The following is a 27491-nucleotide window of genomic DNA, read 5'->3' as shown; positions in this document are numbered from 1 at the left end:
GATATTGGGTGTCACTATGTAAAGCGCTTTGAGTCACTTGAGAAAAGCGCTATATAAATATAATTCACTAAAATTCACTAAATTACGGTTTAAGCATGTGTTTGAATATAGGATAATAAAACACTGTACTTTAACAATGAATTGAATCTATGGCGTACCACTAGATATATACCGTATTTCCTTGAACTGCCGCCGGGGCGCTAATTAATTTAGAACCCTCTTCTCACTCCTGCGCTTACCATAGGGATGCAGTAAAAGTAAGCATGCGCTAATTATTTGCAAACCTCTTCTCACTCCGGCACTTACCAAAGGTATGCAGTAAAAATTTGAGTGTGATGTAAGCTTGGACCTTAAATCCTACTGAATAGCTCTTAATATTCTTCCCTTTATGCCATTTCAAATTACCGGTATTGAAATCAGCCTCCTCCATTTTGAAAATGATGACAGGGGAAGTGACCAGGCGCTAATACTACATGAATCAGCAACTTTACGCATACCAGCCTGTGCAAGGCTAACATTCTGCACCACTGACAGAAATATGTCCTTAACGGGATAGTTCTTTGTGTTTGTGCTAGACCCGTAGCACCTTCTTCTTCTTATAGGCACCATTTTTGAACATTGAAGTCTGTATTTAAATGTATAGAAGCCACATAATTATTCATTAATGCAGTGGTTCTCAAACTTTTTTTTTTTACCAAGTATTATCTCAGACAAAACTCCATAATTTATAGACATTAAAATACAGTAGCGTAGTAGGCCTAAGTATTTACAAAATAGACATCAACAACGAAATAGACATTAGAATTCAGTAGCCTAGTAGGCCTAAGTATTTATGAAAACAAGTTAGAGGTTTTATTTAACAAGTATATTACATTTATTTTTGACACTATAACATAGCATAGCTCGGTTGGTAGAGTGGCCGTGCCAGCAACTTGAGGGTTGCAGGTTCGATTCCTGCTTGTGCCATCCTAGTTACTGCCGTTGTGTCCTTGGGCAAGACACTTTACCCACCTGCTCCCAGTGCCACCCACACTGGTTTAAATGGAACTTAGATATTGGGTGTCACTATGTAAAGCGCTTTGAGTCACTTGAGAAAAGCGCTATATAAATATAATTCACTAAAATTCACTAAATTACGGTTTAAGCATGTGTTTGAATATAGGATAATAAAACACTGTACTTTAACAATGAATTGAATCTATGGCGTACCACTAGATATATACCGTATTTCCTTGAACTGCCGCCGGGGCGCTAATTAATTTAAAACCCTCTTCTCACTCCTGCGCTTACCATAGGGATGCAGTAAAAGTAAGCATGCGCTAATTATTTTCAAACCTCTTCTCACTCCGGCACTTACCAAAGGCATGCAGTAAAAATTTGAGTGTGATGTAAGCTTGGACCTTAAATCCTACTGAATAGCTCTTAATCTTCTTCCCTTTATGCGATTTCAAATTACCGGTATTGAAATCAGCCTCCACCATTTTGAAAATGATGACAGGGGAAGTGACCAGGCGCTAATACTAAGCATGCGCTAATTACTTTGGGAAGGGAGTGATTCAAGGCAGGCGCATACTATATGTCCTGCGGCAATTGAAGGGAATACGGTATTTGATTTAACCTATGGTACTGCGGGCCGAAGAAACTCAAGTCACGGGCCGCAAATTTCCAACCCCGGGGCCGCACTTTCGACTCCGACGCTTCGGCGACTCGAATGACTTTGAAAAGGCGGTAACAAAAGAAGGGGAGTGAGACGGACACACCCTTCACAGATCGGCATGGGAGCTGCAGACGTCTCGTCACCAGCTCCGCGTCACATTGTCGCCTTACTTGCTCGTCCTGATTCCCGACCCTGCATGCTGATATTTCACAATGGCCTAAACTTTTCCTTTTTTCTTTTTCTTTCTTTTTTCCGTCACTGTGTTTTTGAGAAACAAGGGCCGGGACTACAAAACGAGGCGTTTCCTGTGTGCCGTAGCATGTAGAAGCTCCTCCCGTGTGGGTTGTGAATAGAGACACACACACACACACACACACACACACACACACACACACACACATAGAAGAGAGGCTTACAATATATCCAAACAGGAGGAGGCGGAGGAGGAGGAGGCCTATGGGATAAATCACTCCAAGTGAAAGTCAGCGGCTATTTTAAAAGCAAGGATGGACAAGGATGGTGTCGAGCCAAAGACATATGTGTCCACTGTCCGCCTGGTGTTCAAGAGGCACAGACGCAACGGACGGGACTCTCCCGAGAAAGCGGGGTCCTCACCTGCGGCAGGTAACACCGTTTTTTTTATCCAGGTGGTTTTGTAACACGAGTGCGTCTTCTGTTAATCACCTGGCTTCCACTCAGAAACATTTATCGCCCGCAGCTCACCACAAACCCCCGGCGGGTGTTTCGTGCTTGACCTTTTTTTAACTCGTAGACCTTTTCGCATGAGGACATGGGGGGGGAGATGTTGGGGGGGGGGGGGGGGGGGGGGCTGTGAGCTCCTGCATAATAATGACTTTCTTCTTCTGTAACAAAACCTGCTTGTTTTCTCCTATTTTGTTTGTTGTTGTGGCACAGCTGTGGACTGCCCCAGGTATGTGTATGTAGTAACCATAACAACCACTACAAACAACAACAACAACAAAAGCAGCATACAAATTATTTTTATTGAAGTTTCATTGTATCTTATTATTACATGAAATAGTTTTTTTCCATCTATTGCGATGATTTATTTAAAATGTCATATTTTTTTGTAATTTAAAACTCATCACTGGAATATTTCCAGACAACGTCTTAATGTTATGAATATATTGTCTTTTTTTAAAATGAAAATTCCAAATGTAACGAGAATTTTTTTTCCCACATTTGTAGTACCTGTTTGAGAAAAGGCTATGATGTCAAGAGTTTTTTTTTTTTTTCATGTATTATGATAATTATTTTTAAATTTTTGTTATTGTGTTTACATAAAATAATAATAAAAAACATTTTATACAGTGGGGCAAAAAAGTATTTAGTCAGCCACCGATTGTGCAAGTTCTCCCACTTAAAATGATGACAGAGGTCTGTCATTTTCATCATAGGTACACTTCAACTGTGAGAGACAGAATGTGAAAAAAAAAATCCAGGAATTCACTTTGTAGGAATGAAAAACATTTTTTTTTGTAAATTATGGTGGAAAAATAAGTATTTGCTCAACCATTCGAAGTTCTCACTGATGGAAGGAGGTTTTGGCTCAAAATCTCACGATACATGGCCCCATTCATTCTTTCCTTAACACAGATCAATCGTCCTGTCCCCTTAGCAGAAAAACAGCCCCAAAGCATGATGTTTCCACCCCCATGCTTCACAGTAGGTATGGTGTTCTTGGGATGCAACTCAGTATTCTTCTTCCTCCAAACACGACGAGTTGAGCTTATACCCAAAAAGTTCTATTTTGGTTTCATCTGACCACATGACATTCTCCCAATCCTCTGCTGTATCATCCATGTATCCATTTTGGTATAAACTCAACTCGCCGTGTTTGGAGGAAGAAGAATACTGAGTTGCATCCCAAGAACACCATACCCACTGTGAAGCATGGGGGTGGAAACATCATGCTTTGGGGCTGTTTTTCTGCTAAGTCGCCACCTCATCGCAGGGCAACATTTTATACGTGCAAATTGAATTAATACTAATCGGTATTAGTTGTAGGTTTTGATTACAAGTTTTTTTTTTAACTACACCATGGTATTTTTTATCAATTCATTTTGTGTTATAATCATTATATGAGATATTTAATGTCAAGAAAATTACCTTTTTTATGTACTATGATAATTATTTAAAATATATATTTTTATTGTATTTACATATAATTATTAGTTGAATCACACACACATTATCACATATGTATATATATATATATATATATATATATATATATATGTATGTGTGTGGGAAAAATCACAAGACTACTTCATCTCTACAGAACTGTTTCATGAAGGGTTCCCTCAATCATCAGGAGATTTTTAAAGATTTTTAAAAGGAGATAAAAAATCTCCTGATGATTGAGGGAACCCCTCATGAAACAGTTCTGTAGAGATGAAGTAGTCTGGTGATTTTTCCCACACATACATATTGCGTTCTACCACGGTATCGAGCACTATTCTCTGGATAATCCAAATAAGACATATATATATATATATATATATATATATATATATATATATGTGTGTGTGTGTATATATATATATATATATGTCTTAATTTGATTATCCAATTAAATAATGATTTTATATATATATATATATATACATATATATATATATACATATACATGTATAGATATATATATATCTATACATATATATATAAAATCATTATTTAAGTTATAATCTAACTTAGTATTTTTTCGAGAAAAAGTTTTGTCAAGATAATATTTAGTTTTTATTTTATTGTATGTACATATAATTAATCCTTAACAAATATTTATTTTTTGTCCATATTTAACCATTATTAAAATTTACAATCATTAATAGTAGTCCATCCATCCATCCATCCATTTTCTACCGCTTATTCCCTTTCGGGGTCGTATTATTTTAAAAAAGTTTTAATGTCAAGATATTTTTTTCTATATTATAATGATCTTTTATATACTGTTAATGTATTTACATATAATCTTTAGTTTAATCATCAGTAAGCGTTTTAATGTATTATGATAATGATCTTTTTAAATATTGTTATTGTATTTACATATTGTTATTAGGTTTATACATTATTCATCACTTTGTTCATCTATCTATCCATCTATATGTCTTAGGAAAAAATAATCTAAAAATATTTCAATTTTACTTACATATTATTGCAATTTTAAACTACAGTACAACAAAAACATTTTTAAGTCAACAACTGGTTTCCCTTGATTGTCGGACTACTAGTGTGATACCAAAACAAAATAATTGTTTGGATATATTATTTAGTATTACAGTAATGTGCTTTGTTGTCATAAAGCTAAGATGAGGATGTTTTGTTCAGCTAGTCAAGCATTTTTATTGTACAAAAATGATCAAAGTCTGCACTTTTTAATGTTTACGCATGAGTCAGAAAAAGTTTGAATGTCCCTAAACAGCCATAATTGCAATTGAGTGAGTAAAAAGCATATACATATATTGCCCTCCTTGTTAAGATCCCAGACATTCACTAGGCCCGCCACCCTTCACGGAACCGCTCCACCACCGCACCGACAGCGAAGGAAGCGCCGCCACATTGCAAGCGTCTATCACAGGAAGTTCCCCACTAAGTGTTTCCTGCCTAAACAATGGTGAGTGACCATGAACTGCAAAGTGCGAAAAACAGCCCAAATATGTATTTCCCACTAATTAGGTGATACGTCACATCTTCATAAATCCTCTGACAAAAATGGCTTCGCCGGTGCGACTCTAAGGAAGGGTTGGCCTGAGGACAGCCAGTCATTGAGATGCGGTGCGGCATCACACAATAAAGGTCTGTTCAATGATGGACGGCAACTTCCTGGTTCAAAGAGCCTATCCAATGAGGCGTACTTGTCACACGCAGAAACAAAGACCATCTGCAGTCCAAACAATTGTGAGGTGATGGCGGAAAACACAGAAGCAAAGCCCCAAAAAGAGAGAGGCCAGAGGTCAGAAGGTACATCTATCACTTGACCTATTTGAACATACAACCAATCATGGCTGCCCACTTGTCACTGATTGGTCAAGTATTGCTTTAATCGGCCAATCACGGTGCACCCCGCCTCCTCCTTCATCAGTGTGCACAGGTGGCCCTCAGACAAAAGCCTCCACAGGCAAGACCAATCAACTGTGGAGGTTATTCTTCCAGCTCCAATTGTTCTATTGTTCTTCTTGTCAAAGGTCCTTCTGTGGAGTTTGTGGATCCTCCAGATCAAGTGGAGGTCCGAGTCGGTGAGCAGGTCCAATTGCAGTGTCCGTTCAGGAGCACCTCGGTCCCCGTGGCCTGCTGCTGGATCTTCAACAGGGACAAGGTGTCCTAAGGGGTTCAATCAACACATCTGAGGGTCGTTCAATCCACTTTCCTCACTCTGGACTTGCATTTATTACCCAGGCGCTGCTGCTGGAGCCCAGGATGTCCATCATTAGCGACGACGCCCTGAGCAGCTTGGTGATCTCGCAGGCCTGCGCGGACGACACGGGTTCGTACACGGTCATAGCTCGGAACAGGATCGATTCCGCCGAACATACCATCTCCCTCAGCGTCATAGGTGAGTTTCCCCTTTGACGTCCATGAATGAAACCCTCAGGTGTTGGATTGGACACAGTAGATCTTCATCTGTTCTACAGACCTCGTTTCCATATCAGTTGGAAAATTGTGTTAGATGTAAATATTAACGAACTACAATGATTTGCAAATCCTTTTCAAACCATATTCAGTTGAATGCATTACAAAGACAAGATATTTGATGTGCAAACTCATTAACTCTATTTTTTTTGCAAATAATAATTAACTTAGAATTTCAAAGTAGTTGGGAAAGGGCATGTTCACCACTGTGTTACATCACCTTTTCTTTTAACATCACTCAAACGTTTGGGAACTGAGGATACTAATTGTTGAAGCTTTGAAAGTGGAATTATTTCTCATTCTTGTTTTATGTAGAGCTGTAGTTGTTCAACAGTCCGGGGTCTACGCTGTCGTATTTTACACTTCATAATGTGCCACACTTTTTCGATGGGAGACAGGTCTGGACTGCAGGCGGGCCAGGAAAGTACCCGCACTCTTTTACTACGAAACCATGCTGTTGTAACACGTGGCTTGGCATTGTCTTGCTGAAATAAGTGAGTGTGTGAATTACATTTATATAGCGCTTTTCTCCAGTGACTCAAAGCGCTTTACATAGTGAAACCCAATATCTAAGTTACATTTAAACCAGTGTGGGTGGCACTGGGAGCAGGTGGGTAAAGTGTCTAGCCCAAGGACACAACGGCAGTGACTAGGATGGCGGAAGCGGGAATCGAACCTGCAACCCTCAAGTTGCTGGCACGGCCGCTCTACCAACCGAGCTATGCCGCCCCGCTGGTAAATAAGCAGGGGCGTCCGTGATAACTGTGGTTGGATGACAACATATGTTGCTCCAAAACCTGTATATACCTTTCAGCATTAATGGTGCCTTCACAGATGTGTAAGTTACCCATGCCTTGGGCAATAATACACCCCCATACCATCACAGATGCTGGCTTTTGAACTTTGCACCTATAACAATCCGGATGGTGTTTTTCCTCTTTGTTCCGGAGGACACCACGCCCACAGTTTCCAAATATAATTTGAAATGTGGACTGGTCAGACCACAGAACACTTTTCCACTTTGCATCAGTCCATCTTAGATGAGCTCCAGCCCAGCGAAGCCAGCGGCGTTCCTGGGTGTTGTTGATAAATGGGTTTTCTTTTGCATAGCAGAGTTTTAACTTGCACTTACAGATGTAGCGACCAACTGTAGTTACTGACCGTGGTTTTATGAAGGGTTCCTGAGCCCATGTGGTGATATCCTTTACACACTGTCGGTTTTTGATGCAGTACCACCTGAGGGATCAAAGGTACGTAATATCATCGCTTACGTGCAGGGATGTCTCCAGATTCTCTGAACCTTTTGATGATTTTACGGACTGTAGATGGTAAAATCCCTAAATTCCTTGCAATAGCTCGTTGAGAAATGTTGTTCTAAAACAGTTCGACAATTTGCTTACAAATTGGTGACCCTCGACCCATCCTTGTTTGTGAATTACTTAGCGTTTCATGGAAGCTGCTTTTATACCCAATCATGGCACCCACCTGTTCCCAATTAGCCTGCACACCTGTGGGATGTTCCATATAAGTGTTCGATGAGCATTCCTCAACTTTATCAGTATGTATTGCCACCTTTCCCGACTTATTTGTCACGTGTTGCTGGCATCAAATTCTAAAGTTTATCAGTTTGAACATCAAATATGTTGTCTTTGTAGCATATTCAACTGAATATGGGTTGAAAAGGATTTGCAAATCATTGTATTCCGTTTATGTTTACATCTAACACAATTTCCCAACTCATATGGAAACGGGGTTTGTAGTAAGAACCATGAAGGTGCATTCAAATGACTCTGAACCTCAACAGATCGACCTGAACCCCCTGCGTCCCACCCGGTGGTCTCCCAGCTCACCGCCGAGTCCCTGGTCCTGTCCTGGACGGGTCCCCACTACGACGGAGGCACGGCCGTGGTGGGTTACATCGTGGAGTTCCGGCAGGAGGGTTCGGACGCTTGGACTGAAGTCGCCGAGCGGTGTAAGAACACGTCTTACCAGGTCTGTTCGGGCTTGGAACCACACGGCCAGTACCGCTTTAGAGTCCGGGCCTACAATTCCGCGGGGGTCGGCGAGCCCAGTCAGGAGTCGGACTGTGTCACCATGCCGGCCAAGAGTTAGTTACTTCGATCCTTTTGCTGTGTGAAGTGTTACGCTTACAGGTCTGCTTTTTTTTTCTTTTTTTGTGGTAGAAGAAGAAAAGATGGAAGCCACGGAACCTCAAGTGGAGATTGACACCCAAAATACGGTGAAGGACCACTACGACGTGCACGAGAAGCTGGGAGTGTAAGCCTCTATTTACTCTTACATCAACATTGGAAACTGCGATCTATTGGCGGGAAACAAACTTAGACTAACTTTTTTTGACCCGCAAGGGAAATTGTTCCACACAGTAGCTCAGTTTCAGAGGATGGAAAGGGTAGGGATTGAAAGGATAATGCAGGTATTAAGTAGACAAAATATGTACCATAGTAGCAATATAGTGAACTATATTTATATAGCGCTTTTTCTCTAGTGACTCAAAGCGCTTTACATAGTGAAACCCAATATCTAAGTTACATTTTAAACCAGTGTTGGTGGCACTGGGAGCAGGTGGGTAAAGTGTCTTGCCCAAGGACACTACGGCAGTGAATAGGATGGCGGAGGCGGGGATCGAACCTGCAACCCTCAAGTTGCTGGCACGGCCGCTCTACCAACCGAGCTATACCACCCCATATAAAATATAACATATGTAGAATTTATATCAATCAATCAATGTTTGTTTATATAGCCCCAAATCACAAATGTCTCAAAGGACTGCACAAATCATTACGACTACAACATCCTCGGAAGAACCCACAAAAGGGCAAGGAAAACTCACACCCAGTGGGCAGGGAGAATTCACATCCAGTGGGACGCCAGTGACAATGCTGACTATGAGAAACCTTGGAGAGGACCTCAGATGTGGGCAACCCCCCCCCCCCTCTAGGGGACCGAAAGCAATGGATGTCGAGCGGGTCTAACATGATACTGTGAAAGTTCAATCCATAGTGGATCCAAGACAGCAGCGAGAGTCCCGTCCACAGGAAACCATCTCAAGCGGATCAGCAGCGTGGAGATGTCCCCAACCGATACAGGCGAGCGGTCCATCCTGGGTCCCGACGAGCGGTCCATAATATATACTGATATTATATTTTTATATAAAATATAACAAATCCCAATTACCATGTGAAATATTACAGTATATGTAACAGCTGCAGCAAAAAAAGTAACAAAAACTATAAAATCATGCGAAATATTGTTATCAATATTTTCAAATATAAACATGATGTCAAGGGATGAAAGTGGGAATTGCAGTGATGTAGGGTAAAAACTAGGGGTGTAGGGAAAAAATCGATTCGAATCACGATTCTCACGTTGTGCGATTCAGAATCGATTCTCATTTTTAAAAAATATATATTTTTTTATCAATCAGACAAAACAATACACAGCAATACCATAACAATGCAATCAAATTCCAAAACCAAACCTGACCCAGCAACACTCAGAACTGCAATAATCAGAGAAATTGAGAAGAGACACAAACACGACACAGAACGAACCAAAAGTAGTGACACAAAAATGATTATCAACAACAGTATCAATATTAGTTATAATTTCAGCATAGCAGTGATTAAAAATCCCTCTAACATTATCACTAGTAATTTATTAATTTATAAAAAAAAAAGACGTGTCACGGTGGCTTACACTTGCATCGCATCTCATAAGCTTGACAACACACTGTGTCCAATGTTTTCACAAAGATAAAATAAGTCGTATTTTTGGTTCGTTTAATAGTTAAAACAAATTTACATTATTGCAATCAGTTAATAAAACATTGTCCTTTACAATTATAAAAGCTTTTTAAAAATATATACTACTCTGCTAGCATGTCAGCAGACTGGGGTAGATCCTGCTGAAATCCTATGTATTGAATGAATACAGAATCGTTTTGAATCGGAAAAATATCGTTTTTGAATCGAGAATCGCGTTAAATCGAAAAAAAAAACGATTTATAATCGAATCACGACCCCAAGAATTGATATTGAATCGAATCGTGGGACACCCAAAGATTCGCAGCCCAGTAAAAACTATATCTGATCCTCCTGTGAGATAATGCGAAATATCAGTGTAAGGATATTTGGTGCTGCCCAGAAGCTACTAGAGTAATACATTGGGCAAAAAAAACCCAGATCGGATGTTAGTGTGATAAAGCGAAATATCGTGATATCGATATTTGGTGCCATCCAGGAGATGGGTAACCTAAGACACTAGTGATTTAGGGCTATATAAGTAAACATTGATTGATTGATTGATTGATAAAGGGAGACGTCTGCGGTCCATTCAAAGTAGATTGCGATGTAAAAAATGTGCTGGGATTTGTGCGCGCGAACACTGAATTTTACAGGATTTGATCGTACGTCCATATTTAGTAGGAAAGCCACGCAACTCTCTGAACATGAAACTCCAGGTCAAAGATAAAAGTGGGAATTTTAAAAGATATTGGAGGAAAAAAATATTTGATGCGACCATGAAATTTTGTGATATCGATTTTTGGTGGCGCACAGAAGCTGAGACCTTTTTTGGTGTATAATTTATTTACACCACGGGTGTCAAACTCATTTTAGATGGGGGGCCACATTGAGAAAAATCTACTCCCAAGTGGGCCGGACTGGTAAAATCACGGCACGATAACCTAAAGACAAAGACAACTTCAGGTTAATTTCTCGGTTTTAAAAATAGAACAAGCACATTCTGAAATTGTACAAATCATCATGTTGTTTTTACAATGACCTGTTTCGGTTAATAGTATATATACTTTGTCGTTATTCATATTTTCGGAATAAATGATGCGTGAATGTGTTAATTTTCAATCTATTAAGATTTAAAAAAAATACATTAAAATCAAATTAGAGCAGGGGTGTCAAACTCAAATACAGAGTGGGTCAAAATTTAAAACTGAACAAAGCCGCAGGCCGAGGTTGAACAAATTAACCTTTTTAAAAGGGACCCGGACAAGTTTTGCATTGAATATTGACCAAGTAAGGCTTATATAACTTTATAGTGACATGCAAAATCCATCCATCCATCTTCTTCCGCTTATCCGAGGTCGGGTCGCGGGGGCAGCAGCCTAAGCAGGGAAGCCCAGACCTCCCTGTCCCCAGCCACTTCGTCTAGCTCTTCCCGGGGGATCCCGAGGTGTTCCCAGGCCAGCCGGGAGACATAGTCTTCCCAACGTGTCCTGGGTCTTCCCCGTGGCCTCCCAGCGGTTGGACGTGCCCTAAACACCTCCCTAGGGAGGCGTTCGGGTGGCATCCTGACCAGATGCCCGAACCACCTCATCTGGCTCCTCTCGATGTGGAGGAGCAGCGGCTTTACTTTGAGTTCCTCCCGGATGACAGAGCCTAAGGGAGAGCCCCGCCACTCGGCGGAGGAAACTCATTTATTAAAACTCATTGATTTAAATTTTTTTTATTACATCAACATAAACACAAGATACACTTAAAATGAGTGCACCAACCCAAAAAAACTCCCTATTTCACGACAAAAAAACAAATTCTTCTGCGGCCCGGTACCAATCGATGGTTGCACTGATTTAGCTCATTCCCGTAAGAGACTAGACGTATAATATTTGCCGCTCCATGTTCAAACTGCTTCCACAGTGGAGTGTTTTAAGTCTCGTCTTAAGAGCCACTTTTATTCTTTGGCTTTTAACACTTCGTGAGTTGTGTGGTCCTCTGTTGTCCTCTGTGTTTTTTTATAAACTTTGATTTCTATTTTACTGTTTTAATTGATTTTACCCTTTTAAAATAGTTTTTAATCATATTTGTTTTTATATTGTTTTTATTGGTTTTATATTTATTTATTTTTTGTTTTTATTCAGTCATTGGTGGAGCATAATATATAATATATATATATATATATATATATATATATATATATATATATATATATATATAAATTTTTTTAAATTTATTTATTTTTATTTTTTTTACAATTGTTTTTAACATGGCTGTGCAGCACTTTGGAAACGTTATTGTTGTTTAAATGTGCTATATAAATAAAGTGGATTGGATTGATGGCTTCACGGTGGCAGAGGGGTTAGTGCGTCTGCCTCACAATACGAAGTTCCTGCAGTCCTGGGTTCAAATCCAGGCTCGGGTTCTTTCTGTGTGGAGTTTGCATGTTCTCCCCGTGAATGCGTGGGTTCCCTCCGGGTACTCCGGCTTCCTCCCACTTCCAAAAACATGCACCTGGGGATAGGTTGATTGGCAACACTAAATTGGCCTTAGTGTGTGAATGTGAGTGTGAATGTTGTCTGTCTATCTGTGTTGGCCCTGCGATGAGGTGGCGACTTGTCCAGGGTGTACCCTGCCTTCCGCCCGATTGTAGCTGAGATAGGCGCCAGCGCCCCCCGCGACCCCGAAAGGGAATAAGCGGTAGAAAATGGATGGATTGATGTTTTACGGTAATGTGTTAATAATTTCACGCATAAGTCACTCCTGAATATAAGTCGCACCCCCGGCCAAACTATGAAAAAAAAAAAACCTGCAACTTATAGTCCGAAAAATCCGGTATTAAAAGGAAAAAACATATCTGATGCCACTGTGAGATATCATGTTAGCAATACATGTAGCCGGCCAGAAGTTGGGATTGTTAGCATGGTATTTGTTTACTAAAATATAAACTCAAAGTAGGGATATTCAAGCGATATATTGTGGGGGGGAACTGTGGTAAACACCACGAGACAATGAAAAATATATTGAACTAAAATCTCTTGTTTTATGATCAGTGGAAAGTTTGGCCAAGTGTTCCGGCTGTCTCACAAAGAATCGGGCCAGGTGTGCGCAGGGAAATTCTACATTTCCAGGAGCTCCAAAGAGAGGTCTTTGGCCCACCAGGAGATCGAGCTGATGAAATGCCTGAACCACCCCAAACTGGTCCAGTGTCTGGCGGCCTACGAAGCCCCCTCAGAGATGGTCATGGTCATGGAGTAGTAAGTATAATATCCGAGTGGATTTACCGGGAGCGCAAGTGGTTTCTGAACGTCGCTTCTTCTCCAGTATCGCAGGCGGCGAGCTCTTTGAACGCATCGTGGACGACAACTTTGAGCATACGGAACCGACGAGCGCTCGCTACATGCAGCAGATCCTGGAGGGCATGCAGTATGTCCACAAGCAGAGCATCGTCCACCTGGACCTCAAGCCTGAGAACATTGTCTGCGTGGACCCCACCGGAACCCGGATCAAGATCATCGACTTTGGCCTGGCCAGTAAACTTGGTAAGCCCGCTGAGACGTGACAGACCCACATCTCCCGTCCAAAGGCAAAACCTAGTAACTCGCTTCTAGCTGATTTTGAGAAAACAAAGGAAAACCAATCAAACTTGATGCTGTCTTACAAAGATCTACAAAGTCATCAAACGTATAGATGTTTTCTTGAGCTTTCATTTTCTTGCCGATTGAGCCATGGATTGAATCTGCTCTCACGAACGTGTGCCCTTTCTCCAGATATTTTATCACAATCTCGGGTGGGCCCCATTCTGCGTTTGCACATTGGGCAAGAACCGTGTACAGCGTCCAGTTTTTATTTTGACCTCCACAGTAATCTGCCCAAAAGAGTATGCAAGGGGAAGAATCGAGAAGAATACATTTAATGAAGGTGCTTGCAACGTCCTGGGCCAATCTTCCAAATATCCCCTGGTGCCATAATATCACATAATCAGGTTGACCGTCGGCCGCCATTCGTGCAAATGTCTCATTAAAGACAATAAGGCGACTGACAAAGAAGCTCCGATTGGTCCCTTGAGATACTAGGTTTTTCTGTTGTACCTAAGCGGTTATGTGGTAGTTGCTAGGTCCTGCTTACTTACGGAAAAAATTACAATATCGCATACACTAATGTAAAGCATATCACCTAGGAACTCCAAAATTATCAGCTCAGTTTTGACCAAAATTGAGTTATTGGGTTTTATTTCATTTTATCATGTTATTACTTCGGTACTCTTGTCTTGTTCCCTATATTGTACAATATTTTGTATTTCTATAGTGTTTTGTATATTGTACAGGATTGCTTATTTTTATCGGATAGTAGTCTGTTTATTTCAATCAATCAATCAATGTTTACTTATATAGCCCTAAATCACTAGTGACTCAAAGGGCTGCACAAACCACTACGACATCCTCGGTAGGCCCACATAAGGGCAAGGAAAACTCACACCCAGTGGGACATCGGTGAAAATAATGACCCAGTGGGACGTCGGTGACAATGATGACTATGAGAACATGATACTGTGATACTGATGATACTGATGACTATGAGAACATATGAGAACATGATACTGTGAAAGATCAATCCATAATGGATCCAACACAGTCGCGAGAGTCCAGTCCAAAGCGGATCCAACACAGCAGCGAGAGTCCCGTTCACAGCGGAGCCAGTAGGAAACCATCCCAAGCGGAGGCTGATCAGCAGCGCAGAGAAGTCCCCAGCCGATACATAGGCGAGCAGTACATGGCCACCGGATCGGACCGGACTCCCTCCACAAAGGAGAGTGGGACATAGAAGAGAAACGGCAGATCAACTGGTCTAAAATTTCAATTGTTTTTCCTTGTATTATTTATTTCTTCCCACAACCGCACCTTAAATTGGAGTCTTTTAATCTCGTTATATGCAAATATAATGACAATAAAGTCTATTCTATTCTATATGCTCTTTTCCACAGAGCCGGGCAAACCCCTCATGGTGATGCACGGAACCCCGGAGTTCGTGGCCCCCGAGGTGATCAGCTACGAGCCCGTGGGAGTGGAGACGGACATGTGGAGCATCGGAGTCATCTGCTTCATCCTGTAAATCACTTTTTTATTCTGGAAAGGAATACTCTCTTTGAAATCCTAGTGGGAATTTCATTCTCATCGTGATAAATCGGCCTGTATTGCTTCTTGAGCGCTATAAATAATCTGTCAGGCATCTTGGCTTAAACGTCTCGATGCGATATGTTCGCATGGATTACACCAAGAGCGCTGACCTCTGCTAAGGCTGCGTAACACACACTCGCCAACTTGGTTTCATTTAAGGTTCATTCAAGCACCTTTGTCCAGATTTGCACAACCTGCTGTTTATAGCGGTTATCAGGGGTGTAGCACCAAATTCTGGGCTCCGATACCCAACACTTTTTTACGGGCTCCCACCGGCCAATACACATACATGCTTGTTTACACGTACTAAAAATGTCTATGAAGGTTCTCATTCATCCAGTACATTGTCATCTGAGGGCACCCAATGGATCGCAATTGGACTGTTTGGTTTGTCTTAGAAGACATCTCGAACGAGAGGCTACAAAAATGCCTTCTAAGACAAACCAAACAGTCCAGTTGCTAATCATTGGGTGCCATACTAAAAAAACTAATTGCGTGGATTTAATTGAGAGCAGCTTTTTATAACGTGTAAAAAAAAACGACGTGGTGAAGTTGGTAGAGTGGCTGTGCCAGGAATCTGAGGGTTGCTGGTTCAATCCCCACCTTCTACCATCCTAGTCACGTCTGTTGTGTCCTTGGGCAAGACATCGCTACGCTGCTGATCCGCTTGAGATGGTTTCCTGTGGACGGGACTCTCGCTGCTGTCTTGGAGCCACTATGGATTGAACTTTCACAGTATCATGTTAGACCCGCTCGACATCCATTGCTTTCGGTCCACTAGAGGGGGGGGGTTGCCCACATCTGAGGTCCTCTCCAAGGTTTCTCATAGTCAGCATTGTCACTGGCGTCCCACTGGATGTGAATTCTCCCTGCCCACTGGGTGTGAGTTTTCCTTGCCCTTTTGTGGGTTCTTCCGAGGATGTTGTAGTCGTAATGATTTGTGCAGTCCTTTGAGACATTTGTGATTTGGGGCTATATAAATAAACGGTTGATTGATTGATTGACACTTCACCCTTGCTCCTGATGGGTCCTGGTTAGCGCCGTGCATGGCAGCTCCCGCCATCAGTGTGTGAATGGGCGAATGTGGAAATAGTGTCAAAGCCCTTTGAGCTCCTTTTTAAAAAGGGGTAAAAAAGCACTATAAAAGTACAACCCATTTACCATTTTAATTAGGTTTGTAAATTTTTAAAGAATGGAGCGGTCAAATGGATAGATGGATTAATGTAGAACATATTTAGATACCCCTCTGACAGTGCTTCTCAAATGGGGGTATGCGTACCCCTGGGGGGACTTGAAGGTATGCCAAGGGGTACGTAAGACTTTTATAAAAATAGCAAGAATTAAAACATCCTTTATAAATATATTCATTGAATAATACTTCAACAAAATATGAATGTAAGTTCATAAACTATGAAAAGAAATGCAACAATAGAATATTCAGTGGGGCTTCACGGTGGAAGAGGGGTTAGTGCGTCTGCCTCACAATACGAAGTTCCTGCAGTCCTGGGTTCAAATCCAGGCTCGGGATCTTTCTGTGTGGAGTTTGCATGTTCTCCCCGTGACTGCGTGGGTTCCCTCCGGGTACTCCGGCTTCCTCCCACTTCCAAAGACATGCACCTGGGGATAGGTTGATTGGCGACACTAAATTGGCCCTAGTGTGTGAATGTGAGTGTGAATGTTGTCTGTCTACCTGTGTTGGCCCTGCAATGACATGGCGACTTGTCCAGGGTGTACACTGCCTTCCGCCCGATTGTAGCTGAGATAGGCGCCAGCGCCCCCTGCGACCCCGAAAGGGAATAAGCGGTAGAAAACGGATGGATGGATGGACAGCTAAATTTTTTTGTGGACATGTTCCATAAATATTGATGTTAAAGATTGATTTTATTTGTGGAGAAATGTTTAGAATTAAGTTCATGAATCCAGATGGATCTCTATTACAATCCCCAAAGAGGGCACTTTAAGTTGATGATTACTTCTATGTGTAGAAATCTTTATTTATATTTGAATCACTTGATCGACAATGTAAATAGTCATGAAAATAAAGAAAACCCATTGAAATGAGAAGATGTCCAAACTTTTGGCCTGTACTGTATTTAAATGGCATACAGAAATCTGCAAACATTCCAAAAGCACCTGGTGCTTACTAACTTCCATGCTTTTTAATTGGCTAAAGCAGGTACTTTTTCTAGTATTAAAGTTTCAAGGATTAATGGCGGCGGCGCTATTACAATATGCTGTTTGTTTAGCTCACCCAGTTTCAAACTCCACAGTCTCCACTCGGCTGCAGCAGCCCTCAGTTTGTCACTGTGTGGTTTTGATGAATTTCCAGGCTAAGCGGAGAGTCGCCCTTCCAGGGTAACAACGACGCCGAGACCTTCGGCCTGGTCACCGCCGCCCGCTACGAATTCGACCCGGAGAGTTTCGAGGACATTTCGGATCAGGCCAAGGATTTCATCGGCGCCCTGCTGAAGAAAGACCGCATGTTGGTCCTGCATGATGGGCGGGGGTGTGGGGTCGTTGTGTTTCTTTGACCGCTTTTCATCTCCCCCTTTTAGATCCAGGTTGTCGTGCACCGAGGCACTCGCTCACCCGTGGATGGCCTCCTTCACGCCGCTCAACCACAGGCCTAGCAAGTCCCTCAAGAAGGAGAAGATGAGACGCTTTCTGGCTAAACGCAAGTGGAAGGTTAGTTTTCTAGTTTGGTTCATCAAAGAATATGCACACAAAACCCTTTATTTTGTGTATTATTGGACCATCCATTTTCTACCGCTTAATCCCTTTTGGGGTTGCGGGGGGGCGCTGGCGCCTATCTCAGCTACAATCGGGTGGAAGGCAGGGTACACCCTGGACAAGTTGCTAACTGACCGCAGGGCCAACACAGGACCATATTTTGTTTATTTTTTATCTGTGGTAAATCTTTCAACAACTCACGATGCGCTTCCAATTCCTGGGTTGATGATTTGAATACAAGTCAATCGTAGATTCACGCCCATTCTTGAAATGTATTGTTTGGTACAGTAGTTCTCAAATGCGGGTACGTGTACTCGTGGTGGTACTTGAAGGTATGCCAAGGGGTACGTGAGATTTTTTAAAAATATTCTAAAAATAGAAACAATTCAAAAATCCTTTAGAAATATATTTATTGAGGTGGCGACTTGTCCAGGGTGTACCCTGCCTTCTGCACGATTGTAGCTGAGATAGGCACCAGCGACCCCAAACGGAATAAGCGGTAGAAAGTGGATGGATGGATGGAATAATACTTCAACAAAATATGAATGTAAGTTCATAAACTGTGAAAAGAAATACAAGTGTGAAGTGAAGTGAATTATATTTATATAGCGCTTTTCTCTAGTGACTCAAAGCACTTTACAGAGTGAAACCCAATATCTAAGTTACATTTAAACCAGTGTGGGTGGCACTGGGAGCAGGTGGGTAAAGTGTCTTGCCCAAGGACACAACGGCATTGACTAGGATGGCGGACGCGGGAATTGAACCTGCAACCCTCAAGTTGCTGGCACGGCCACTCTACCAACCGAGCTAAACCGCAATATTCAGTGTTGACAGCTAGATTTTTTTGTGGACATGTTCCATAAATATTGATGTTAAAGATTTCTTTTTTTGTGAAGAAATGTTCATGAATCAAAATGGATCTCTATTACAATCCCCAAAGAGGGCACTTTAAGTTGATTACTTCTATGTGTAGTAATCTTGATTTATAATTAAATCGTTTGTTTTTCAACATTTTTTTAATCTTTTTTTCCAAATAGTTCAAGAAAGACCACTAAAAATGAGCAATATTTTGCACTGTTATACAATTTAATAAATCGGAAACTGATGACATAGTGCTGTATTTTGCCTGTATCTGTTGGGGACATCTCTACGCTGCTGATCCGCTTGAGATGGTTTCCTGTGGACGGGACTCTCACTGCTGTCTTGGAGCCACTATGGATTGAACTTTCACAGTATCATGTTAGACCCGCTCGACATCCATTGCTTTCGGTCCCCTAGAGGGGGGGGGGGGGTTGCCCACATCTGAGGTCCTCTCCAAGGTTTCTCATAGTCAGCATTGTCACTGGCGTCCCACTGAATGTGAATTCTCCCTGCCCACTGGGTGTGAGTTTTCCTTGCCCTTTTGTGGGTTCTTCCGAGGATGTTGTAGTCGTAATGGTTTGTACAGTCCTTTGAGACATTTGTGATTTGGGGCTATATAAATAAACATTGATTGATTGATTGATTTACTTCTTTATCTCTTTTTTCCAACCAAAAATGCTTTGCTCTGATTAGGGGGTACTTGAATTAAAAAAATTTTCAGAGGGGGTACATCACTGAAAAAAGGTTGAGAACCACTGGTTTGGTATACAAGTGAAAAAACATTAACAAAACAGGCTCCAAAAGCTCCACTCAGCTGCTGCCGTATACAGTATAGGCCAAAAGTTTGCACGCACCTTCTCATTTGATGTGTTTTCTTTCTTTTCATGACTATTTACATTGTAGATTGTCACTGAAGGCATCAAAACTATGAATGAACACATGTGGAGTTATGTACTTAACAAAAAAAAAAAGGTGAAATAACTGAAAACATGATCTAGTTTTTTTTTTTTTTCAAAATAGCCACCCTTTGCTCTGATTACTGCTTTACACACTCTTGGCATACATGTGACGTAAAACACATTTCAGGTGACTACCTCTCGAAGCACATGGAGAGAATGCCACGAGTGTGCAAAGCAGTAATCCGAGCAAAGGGTGGTTATTTTTGAAGAAACCAGAATAGTTCACCTTTTTTTTTTGTTGAGTACATAACTCCACGTGTTCATTCATAGTTTTGATGCCTTCAGTGACAATCTACAATGTAAATAGTCATGAAAAACTCATCGAATGATAAGGTATCCCAAATTTTGGCCTGTACTGTGTGTAGCAAGTAAACTAAAAAAAATGCCTTTTTAATAATGTATTACAAAAAATATATATTTTTTGGAAAATTATGATTCCATTTAGAATTTGAATAAGAATCAGAATTTGGATGTGAATCAAAATTTTCTGAGGACCTTAAAGGGAACTGCATTTTTTTTATTCCGGAATTTTGCCTATTGTCTCTATCATTATCAATCATCAATCAATCAATGTTTATTTATATAGCCCCAAATCACAAATGTCTCAAAGGACTGCACAAATCATTACGACTACAACATCCTCGGAAGAACCCACAAAAGGGCAAGGAAAATTCACACCCAGTGGGCAGGGAGAATTCACATTCAGTGGGACGCCAGTGACAATGCTGACTATGAGAAACCTTGGAGAGGACCTCAGATGTGGGCAACCCCCCCCCTCTAGGGGACCGAAAGCAATGGATGTCGAGCGGGTCTAACATGATACTGTGAAAGTTCAATCCATAGTGGCTCCAACACAGCAGTGAGAGTCCCGTCCACAGGAAACCATCTCAAGCGGTTGATTGATTTGATTGATTGATTGATCATTATGAGAAACAACACAGAATATTGTGATTTTTTTTTTTTCTTTCCTGCTTTCTAACATATAAAAACTGTCTCGTTCCAGGTAGCTAGCAATGGAGCTAATCAGTAAATGGTAAATGTGTTGTACTTGTATAGCGCTTTTTTTTACCTTATTTTAAGGAACTCAAAGCCCTTTGACACTATTTCCACATTCACACACACACATTCACACACAATCAATTCTACCTCTAAATCACTTAAAAAATGTATTCAAAAACCGTCAATACTTAATTTACGTTCTATAACCTGTATAATAACCAAGCTGTAGCGACAATATTGTACGATCAAAGACTGAGGAACTATTTTTCTATCGTTGTAACACATCAGCGTGCTACGTTATTAGCCGTAAAAGCTAACTACGGAAAGACACAAGCTAGCTTCTACAACAATACGAAACGCGTTTGAGTTTGTAATGAGGAACACTACGATAAGACACCAATTTGTACTGACAAAAAAACATTAACAATCAGGTTAGTGCGTCTGCCTCACAATACGAAGGTCCTGCAGTCCTGGGTTCAAATCCAGCCTCGGGATCTTCCTGTATGGAGTTTGCATGTTCTCCCCGTGAATGCGTGGGTTCCCTCCGGGTACTCCGGCTTCCTCCCACTTCCAAAGACATGCACCTGGGGATAGGTTGATTGGCAACACTAAATTGGCCCTAGTGTGTGAATGTGAGTGTGAATGTTGTCTGTCTATCTGTGTTGGCCCTGCGATGTGGTGGCGACTTGTCCAGGGTGTACCCCGCCTTCCGCCCGATTGTAGCTGAGATAGGCGCCAGCGCCCCCCGCGACCCCAAAAGGGAATAAGCGGTAGGAAATGGATGGATGGATGGATTACAATATCTGGAAAGTTATAGCCCACGTTTCATGATTTGTTTGTAGACAGCTGAGCTAGCCAGACAGCATTTGTACTGAAGTTGTACTAACACGCATGACGTGCTGCGTGTATCATAATCAATATTAAAGTGACTCACTCGAAGGACAGTTGTTCGTCTGGTCCTGCTGGCCGGGGAAGTTTCCTGTTAATTTTGGACAAGCAATCCATTTATGTCGAAGTAGCTAGTCTCCAAGCTATATATTTATAGCGTCAAAATCACTTTCATCCCCCTCTCCTGGCTTTGGTCTGCTCTAACATCTCACTCTTCCTTCCTGCTGGCTTCTATAAGCAGCAGTATATTTAGCTTCAAAAGTATAAGGTTGTAAATCCTCATTTGTCCAAAAATAGTTGTTTTTATTATCTGTTCTGTCATGATTAGAAAACACTTGTTTGATTCCGGATGTAGGAACACAATTTGTTGCCAGACGTCCGCTGCTATGGAAACAAATCAATGCACGGGAAAAATCAGTTCCGGAAATGATGAAAATACAGTTAATGAACATGTTACAAATTATGAACGTGTCTGGGACTACATTATATATAGACTTGCAGTGTCTATATAAAATGTTGATGGAGGGCTTTGAATTTGTTATAGAGGGCTTTGAAGGTTACAACAGTGACTCCCATTACCCGCATCTTTCAAGCGTTTATCATCTTTAAAATTGTTTGGGGGGGGAAAAAAAAAAGACGTGTGTTCTCTTGTCTCTGGTGATGATTGTGAACTATAGGCAAAATTCCAAAAAAGGGCAGTTCCCTTTTAAGTTAATTTCATGCACTTTTTGCTCGGCAGAATTAAGGAAAAATGTGTCAATGCTATTTTGGATTTTTTTATTTTGAAACAAACCTTAAACTTGAGGTTGAATTCCAAAAGGCGCAATTATAGCAACCCTGGCAATATAGAGTAACAAAAATTATTGTAATGTTTTTTTTCCTGGCTGTTGCAGAGGGGCTTTGCTGCCCTACAAAGCAGAGAAAGGACAAGGAGACACGGCAGGCACGAGAAGTCCCCTGTTGCTAGGCAGAATCCATTAATAAGGAAATGTTTTGGATTATTTATTTTAAGAATATTTTCCTTCACATTCCAAATTGTGTGGTGTACAGTGGCCGAGATGAGTGTTTTTCAACCTTTTTTTTGAGCCAAAGCACATTTTTTTCATAGAAAAAAATCCTAAGGCACACCACCAGCAAAAAACTTAAAAAAAAAAAAAAAAGAAACTCAGCAGCCGGAATTGACAGTAAAAAGTTGTTCTCAAAATTATTGGATATAAATTCAAACCATAACCAAGCATGCATCACTATAGCTTGTCTCAAAGTAGGTGTACTGTCACATCACGCCGAGACTTATTTGGAGTTTTTCGGTGTTTTCCGATTTTTTTTGTTGATTGAGGGGGGGGGGGTTGCCCACATCTGAGGTCCTCTCCAAGGTTTCTCATAGTCAGCATTGTCACTGGCGTCCCACTGGATGTGAATTCTCCCTGCCCACTGGGTGTGAGTTTTCCTTGCCCTTTTGTGGGTTCTTCCGAGGATGTTGTAGTCGTAATGATTTGTGCAGTCCTTTGAGACATTTGTGATTTGGGGCTATATAAATAAACATTGATTGATTGATTGATGTACTTTATGGACGCCATCTGCTGCTCCACATGCTGTTTGTCTTTGTTGTTGTCCAGCATTCTGTTTTGGGTTACTTTGCAGCCAGTTCAGTTTGTTTCATTTTGCGTAGTTTCAATGCCTTTTCTTAGCGGCACTCGCCTTTTTGTTTATTTTTGGTTTAAGCACTAGATACATTTTTTTACCTGCACCCTGCCTCCCGCTGTCGTTTGCAAATTGTGATCATGACAAACCATGTTCCTGACTTCCACAAAGCAATTGGCTACCTGCTGCCACTTACTGATGGAGTAGGAACTCAAAGCCCTTTGACACTATGTTCAGAGGGGGTACATCACTGAAAAAAGTGACTAAGTTTAAGAGGACACTTTAAGTTGATGATTACTTCTGTGTAGAAATCTTTATTTATAATTGAATCACTTGTTTATTTTTCAACAAGTTTTTACTTATTTTAATATCTTTTTTTTCCCGAATAGTTCAAAAAAGACCACTACGAATGAGCAATATTTTGACTGTTATACAATTTAATAAATCAGAAACTGATGACATAGTGCTGTATTTTACTTTATCTCCTTTTTTCAACCAAAAATGCTTTGCTCTGATTAGGGGGTACTTGAATTAAAAAAATGTTCACAGGGGGTACATCACTGAAAAAAGGTTGAGAACCACTGGTCTAGATGACTTGTTGCTATGGTTATAAACCACAGGGATCCCAGGAACAAATCCCCCCCCCTGTTGCTAGGCAGATTTGTTGGTGTTAATTATATATATATATATATATATATATATATTGCGCCAATCATGCTCATTGTAATGAGGGCTCGGGGGTCTCAGAAAAAGGACAGGGAGAGTTGACAGAAGTAGGACATTTTCAACTACACATTAACATCACATAGCTCGGTTGGTAGAGTGGCCGTGGCAGCAACTTGAGGGTTGGAGGTTCGATTCCTGCTTCCGCCATCCTAGTCACTGCCGTTGTGTCCTTGGGCAAGACACTTTACCCACCTGCTCCCAGTGCCACCCACACTGGTTTAAATGTAACTTAGATATTGGGTTTCACTATGTAAAGCGCTTTGAGTCACTTGAGAAAAGCGCTATCCATCCGTTTTTTACCGCTTATTCCCTTTCGAGATCGCGGGGGGCGCTGGCGCCTATCTCAGCTACAATCGGGCGGAAGGCGGGGTACACCCTGGACAAGCACATTTATCAATAAAAACAAATATCAATTATTTGCATATTACTTACAGATACAAACTCTCCAAGGCAGAAGCATGTTAGAAAGTATCCAGTAACAAACGTGTCCACATCACTTAACTTACTGCGTCATGAACCTAACTTAATGAATTATTGTGGTTAGATGGTGTCGTCAAAAAACAAAACAAAAAACAACAATTACTACTCCCCTTCAACTTAAAAGACACAATAGCTCTATTTCCCCATCCTTAACATAGTTATCTATCCATTTTTTCTACTGCTTATTCCCTTTCTGGGTCGCGGGGGGCGCTGGCGCCTATCTCAGCTACAATCGGGCGGAAGGCGGGGTACACCCTGGACAAGTCTCCACCTCATCGCAGGGCCAACACAGACAGACAACATTCACATTCACACATTAGGGCCAATTTAGTGTTGCCAATCAACCTATCCCCAGGTGCATGTCTTTGGAAGTGGGAGGAAGCCGGAATACCCGGAGGGAACCCACGCATTCACGGGGAGAACATGCAAACTCCACACAGAAAGATCCCGAGCCTGGATTTGAACCCAGGACTGCAGGACCTTCGTATTGTGAGGCAGACGCACTAACCCCTCTGCCACCGTGAAGCCAGAAAAGCGCTATATAAAATATAATTCGCTTCACTTCACACAAAATCTGTATTGAATATATATGTTAATAAAATGAAATATACTAACTTAAATAGAATATTTTTAGTGGGAAAAGGTAACTATTGTTACTCCATTTCCTGGTGTTTTTTCCTGTTATCCTTATCTTTTGCACGTCCATTGTTGAGTGCACTCTGCAGTAACTCAGTGTCTTTTTTTTTTTTTTTCTTTTAAACTTGCAGAAAACCGGCAAGGCTGTTCTGGCCCTGCAGCGGATGTCTAACCTCTCCAACAGGCCAGACTCTCCTGGCAGCTCCTCAGACGGTAAGACTGATAAAGTCACACACACACGTTTTATACGTGCAGGTCCTGGAGCTACATACGTATGGCGGATGACTCACAAGTTCCACATTGTCACTTCAAGTTTACCCTTTTGTGATCTGTGAAACCCTGTCTCGCCCCCCCTCCACTCTATCCGTCCCTCTCATCCAGAGCCAAGCTGGAGCCAAGAGGCAGAGGAGGCCATCCGCTCGCTGGATAAGCAGCTCCAGAGCGAGCCTCGCTTCCGGGAGCCCCTGAGGGACGCCACCCTCCCCAAAGGAGCCACTGCTCATCTGGCGTGCTGCGTGGATGGTTAGGAATCTGACAGAGCCGTGATGCACTTCATTAAATATTGCCTCAGATGCGTACCGGGAGGCAAAATGTTCCCCTCTTTAAAAGGAAAAAAAAAAGGCACTATTATATGAAATGTTTTGATTAGAGCGGGTATGTTAAATTTAATTAAATCAATTTAATTATGATGGTGCTATGAAGTGAAACTGCTGCTCCCGAGTCAAAACATCACAAATTATATTTAGGCTTGTAACAAAATAATTTTCATTATGGCACTAAGTTTTAGTTAGCACTTTTGCATAAAATGGACTTCATGATGGCACTGTTGAGATTTAGTGAGCAATTTTGCATCGTAAGACTTACGTATATTTCAGTATTAAGTTTTAGTGAGCACTTCTGCATCACACACAAGCACACACACACACACATATATATATATATATATATATATATATATATATATATATATATATTATATAAAATGGCATTGTTTGTGTGCAATTTTTCATGAAATAACCTTGACAGCACTATTATAATTTAGTGAGCACTTTTGCATTAAAGTACTTAATCATAATGCACTTTTAAGTTTTAGTGAGCGCTTTTGAATAAAATTAATCATAAGCTATTACATTTTAGTTGGCACTTTTGCCTCGAATTATTTTAATTACGACACCAACATTTAGTTAGCACTTTTGCATAAAATGACTTCATGATGGCACTTTTGAGATTTAGTGAGCAATTTTGCATCGTAAGACTTAGTGATATTTCAGTATTAAGTTTTAGTGAGCACATTGGTATCAAACTACTTTATGACGGCACTATTGTTTTAAGTGAGCAATTTTGCTTCTAATTACTTTAATTATGACAATATTAAGTACTAGTGAGCACTTTTGCATTAAATTAACTGACAATATCAAGTTTTAGTAAGCACTTTTGCATCAAATTACTTTGGGATTGCAGTATTAAGTTTCAGTGAGCACTTTGGTACCAAACTTTATAATTGCACAATAAAGTTTTAGTGAGCACTTATGTATCAAATGACTTTATGACAGCACTATTAGGTTTTAGTGAGCTCTTTTACCTCAAAGTATTTAATGATGGCACCATTGTTTTAGTGAGCATGTTTGCATCAAATTACTTGGACGGCACTATTATACTTTTGAGTCAAACTACTTTATGATGGCACTATTAGATTTTAGTGAGAACTTTGCATCAAAATACTTTTGTATAATGCAGTATTAAGTTTTAGTGAACACTTTGGTACCAAACTTATTCGTGATTACACTATAAAGTTTTAGTAAGCATTTTTCGCATCAAATGACTTTTGTATAATGTAGTGTTAAGTTTTAGTGAGCATTTTGGTAACAAACTTATGAGTACACTATAAAGTTTTAGTAAGCATTTTTGAATCAAATGACTTTTGTATAATGCAGTATTAGGTTTTAGTGAGCATTTTGGTACCAAACTTATTTATGATTACAATATAAATATTTAGTTAGCATTTTTGCATAAAATGGACTTCATGATGGCACTGTTGAGATATAGTGAGCAATTTTGCATCGCAAGACTTAGGTATATTTCAGTATTAAGTTTTAGTGAGCACTTCTGCATCACACACACACACACACACACACACATATATATATATATATATATATATATATATATAAAATGGCATTAGTTTTAGTCTGCAATTTTTCATGAAATAACCTTGACAGCACTATTATAATTTAGTGAGCACTTTTGCATTAAAGTACTTAATCATAATGCACTTTTAAGTTTTAGTGAGCGCTTTTGAATAAAATTAATCATAAGCTATTACATTTTAGTTGGCACT

The 27491-nt window shown here is 40.7% G+C and overlaps 1 protein-coding gene across 2 annotated transcripts in view; it reads left to right on the top strand.

Annotated features, from left to right (window-relative positions):
* Positions 1-2045: 2045 nt before the first annotated feature.
* Positions 2046-27491, top strand: part of LOC133558379 (myosin light chain kinase, smooth muscle-like) — a 28122-nt gene continuing 2676 nt past the window's right edge. Inside the window, exons 1-15 of one of the 2 annotated variants that reach the window (XM_061909723.1) lie at positions 2046-2281; positions 5175-5291; positions 5354-5473; positions 5546-5638; positions 5863-5993; positions 6074-6230; positions 8112-8414; positions 8491-8584; positions 13110-13313; positions 13381-13598; positions 15041-15164; positions 17563-17715; positions 17789-17918; positions 25285-25366; positions 25535-25675. In XM_061909723.1, coding sequence (XP_061765707.1) covers positions 2164-2281; positions 5175-5291; positions 5354-5473; positions 5546-5638; positions 5863-5993; positions 6074-6230; positions 8112-8414; positions 8491-8584; positions 13110-13313; positions 13381-13598; positions 15041-15164; positions 17563-17715; positions 17789-17918; positions 25285-25366; positions 25535-25675 — 2185 coding nt within the window. In that variant the 5' untranslated portion in view covers positions 2046-2163. Of the gene's footprint in view, positions 2282-5156; positions 5292-5353; positions 5474-5545; positions 5639-5862; positions 5994-6073; positions 6231-8111; positions 8415-8490; positions 8585-13109; positions 13314-13380; positions 13599-15040; positions 15165-17562; positions 17716-17788; positions 17919-25284; positions 25367-25534; positions 25676-27491 lie in introns of both variants that reach the window. The other variant, XM_061909722.1, reaches the window with a different exon arrangement.

Source organism: Nerophis ophidion, linkage group LG08 (genome assembly GCF_033978795.1).
Source record: "Nerophis ophidion isolate RoL-2023_Sa linkage group LG08, RoL_Noph_v1.0, whole genome shotgun sequence".
Lineage (NCBI taxonomy): Eukaryota > Metazoa > Chordata > Actinopteri > Syngnathiformes > Syngnathidae > Nerophis > Nerophis ophidion.
This window is presented reverse-complemented; position numbering and strand designations above follow the sequence as displayed.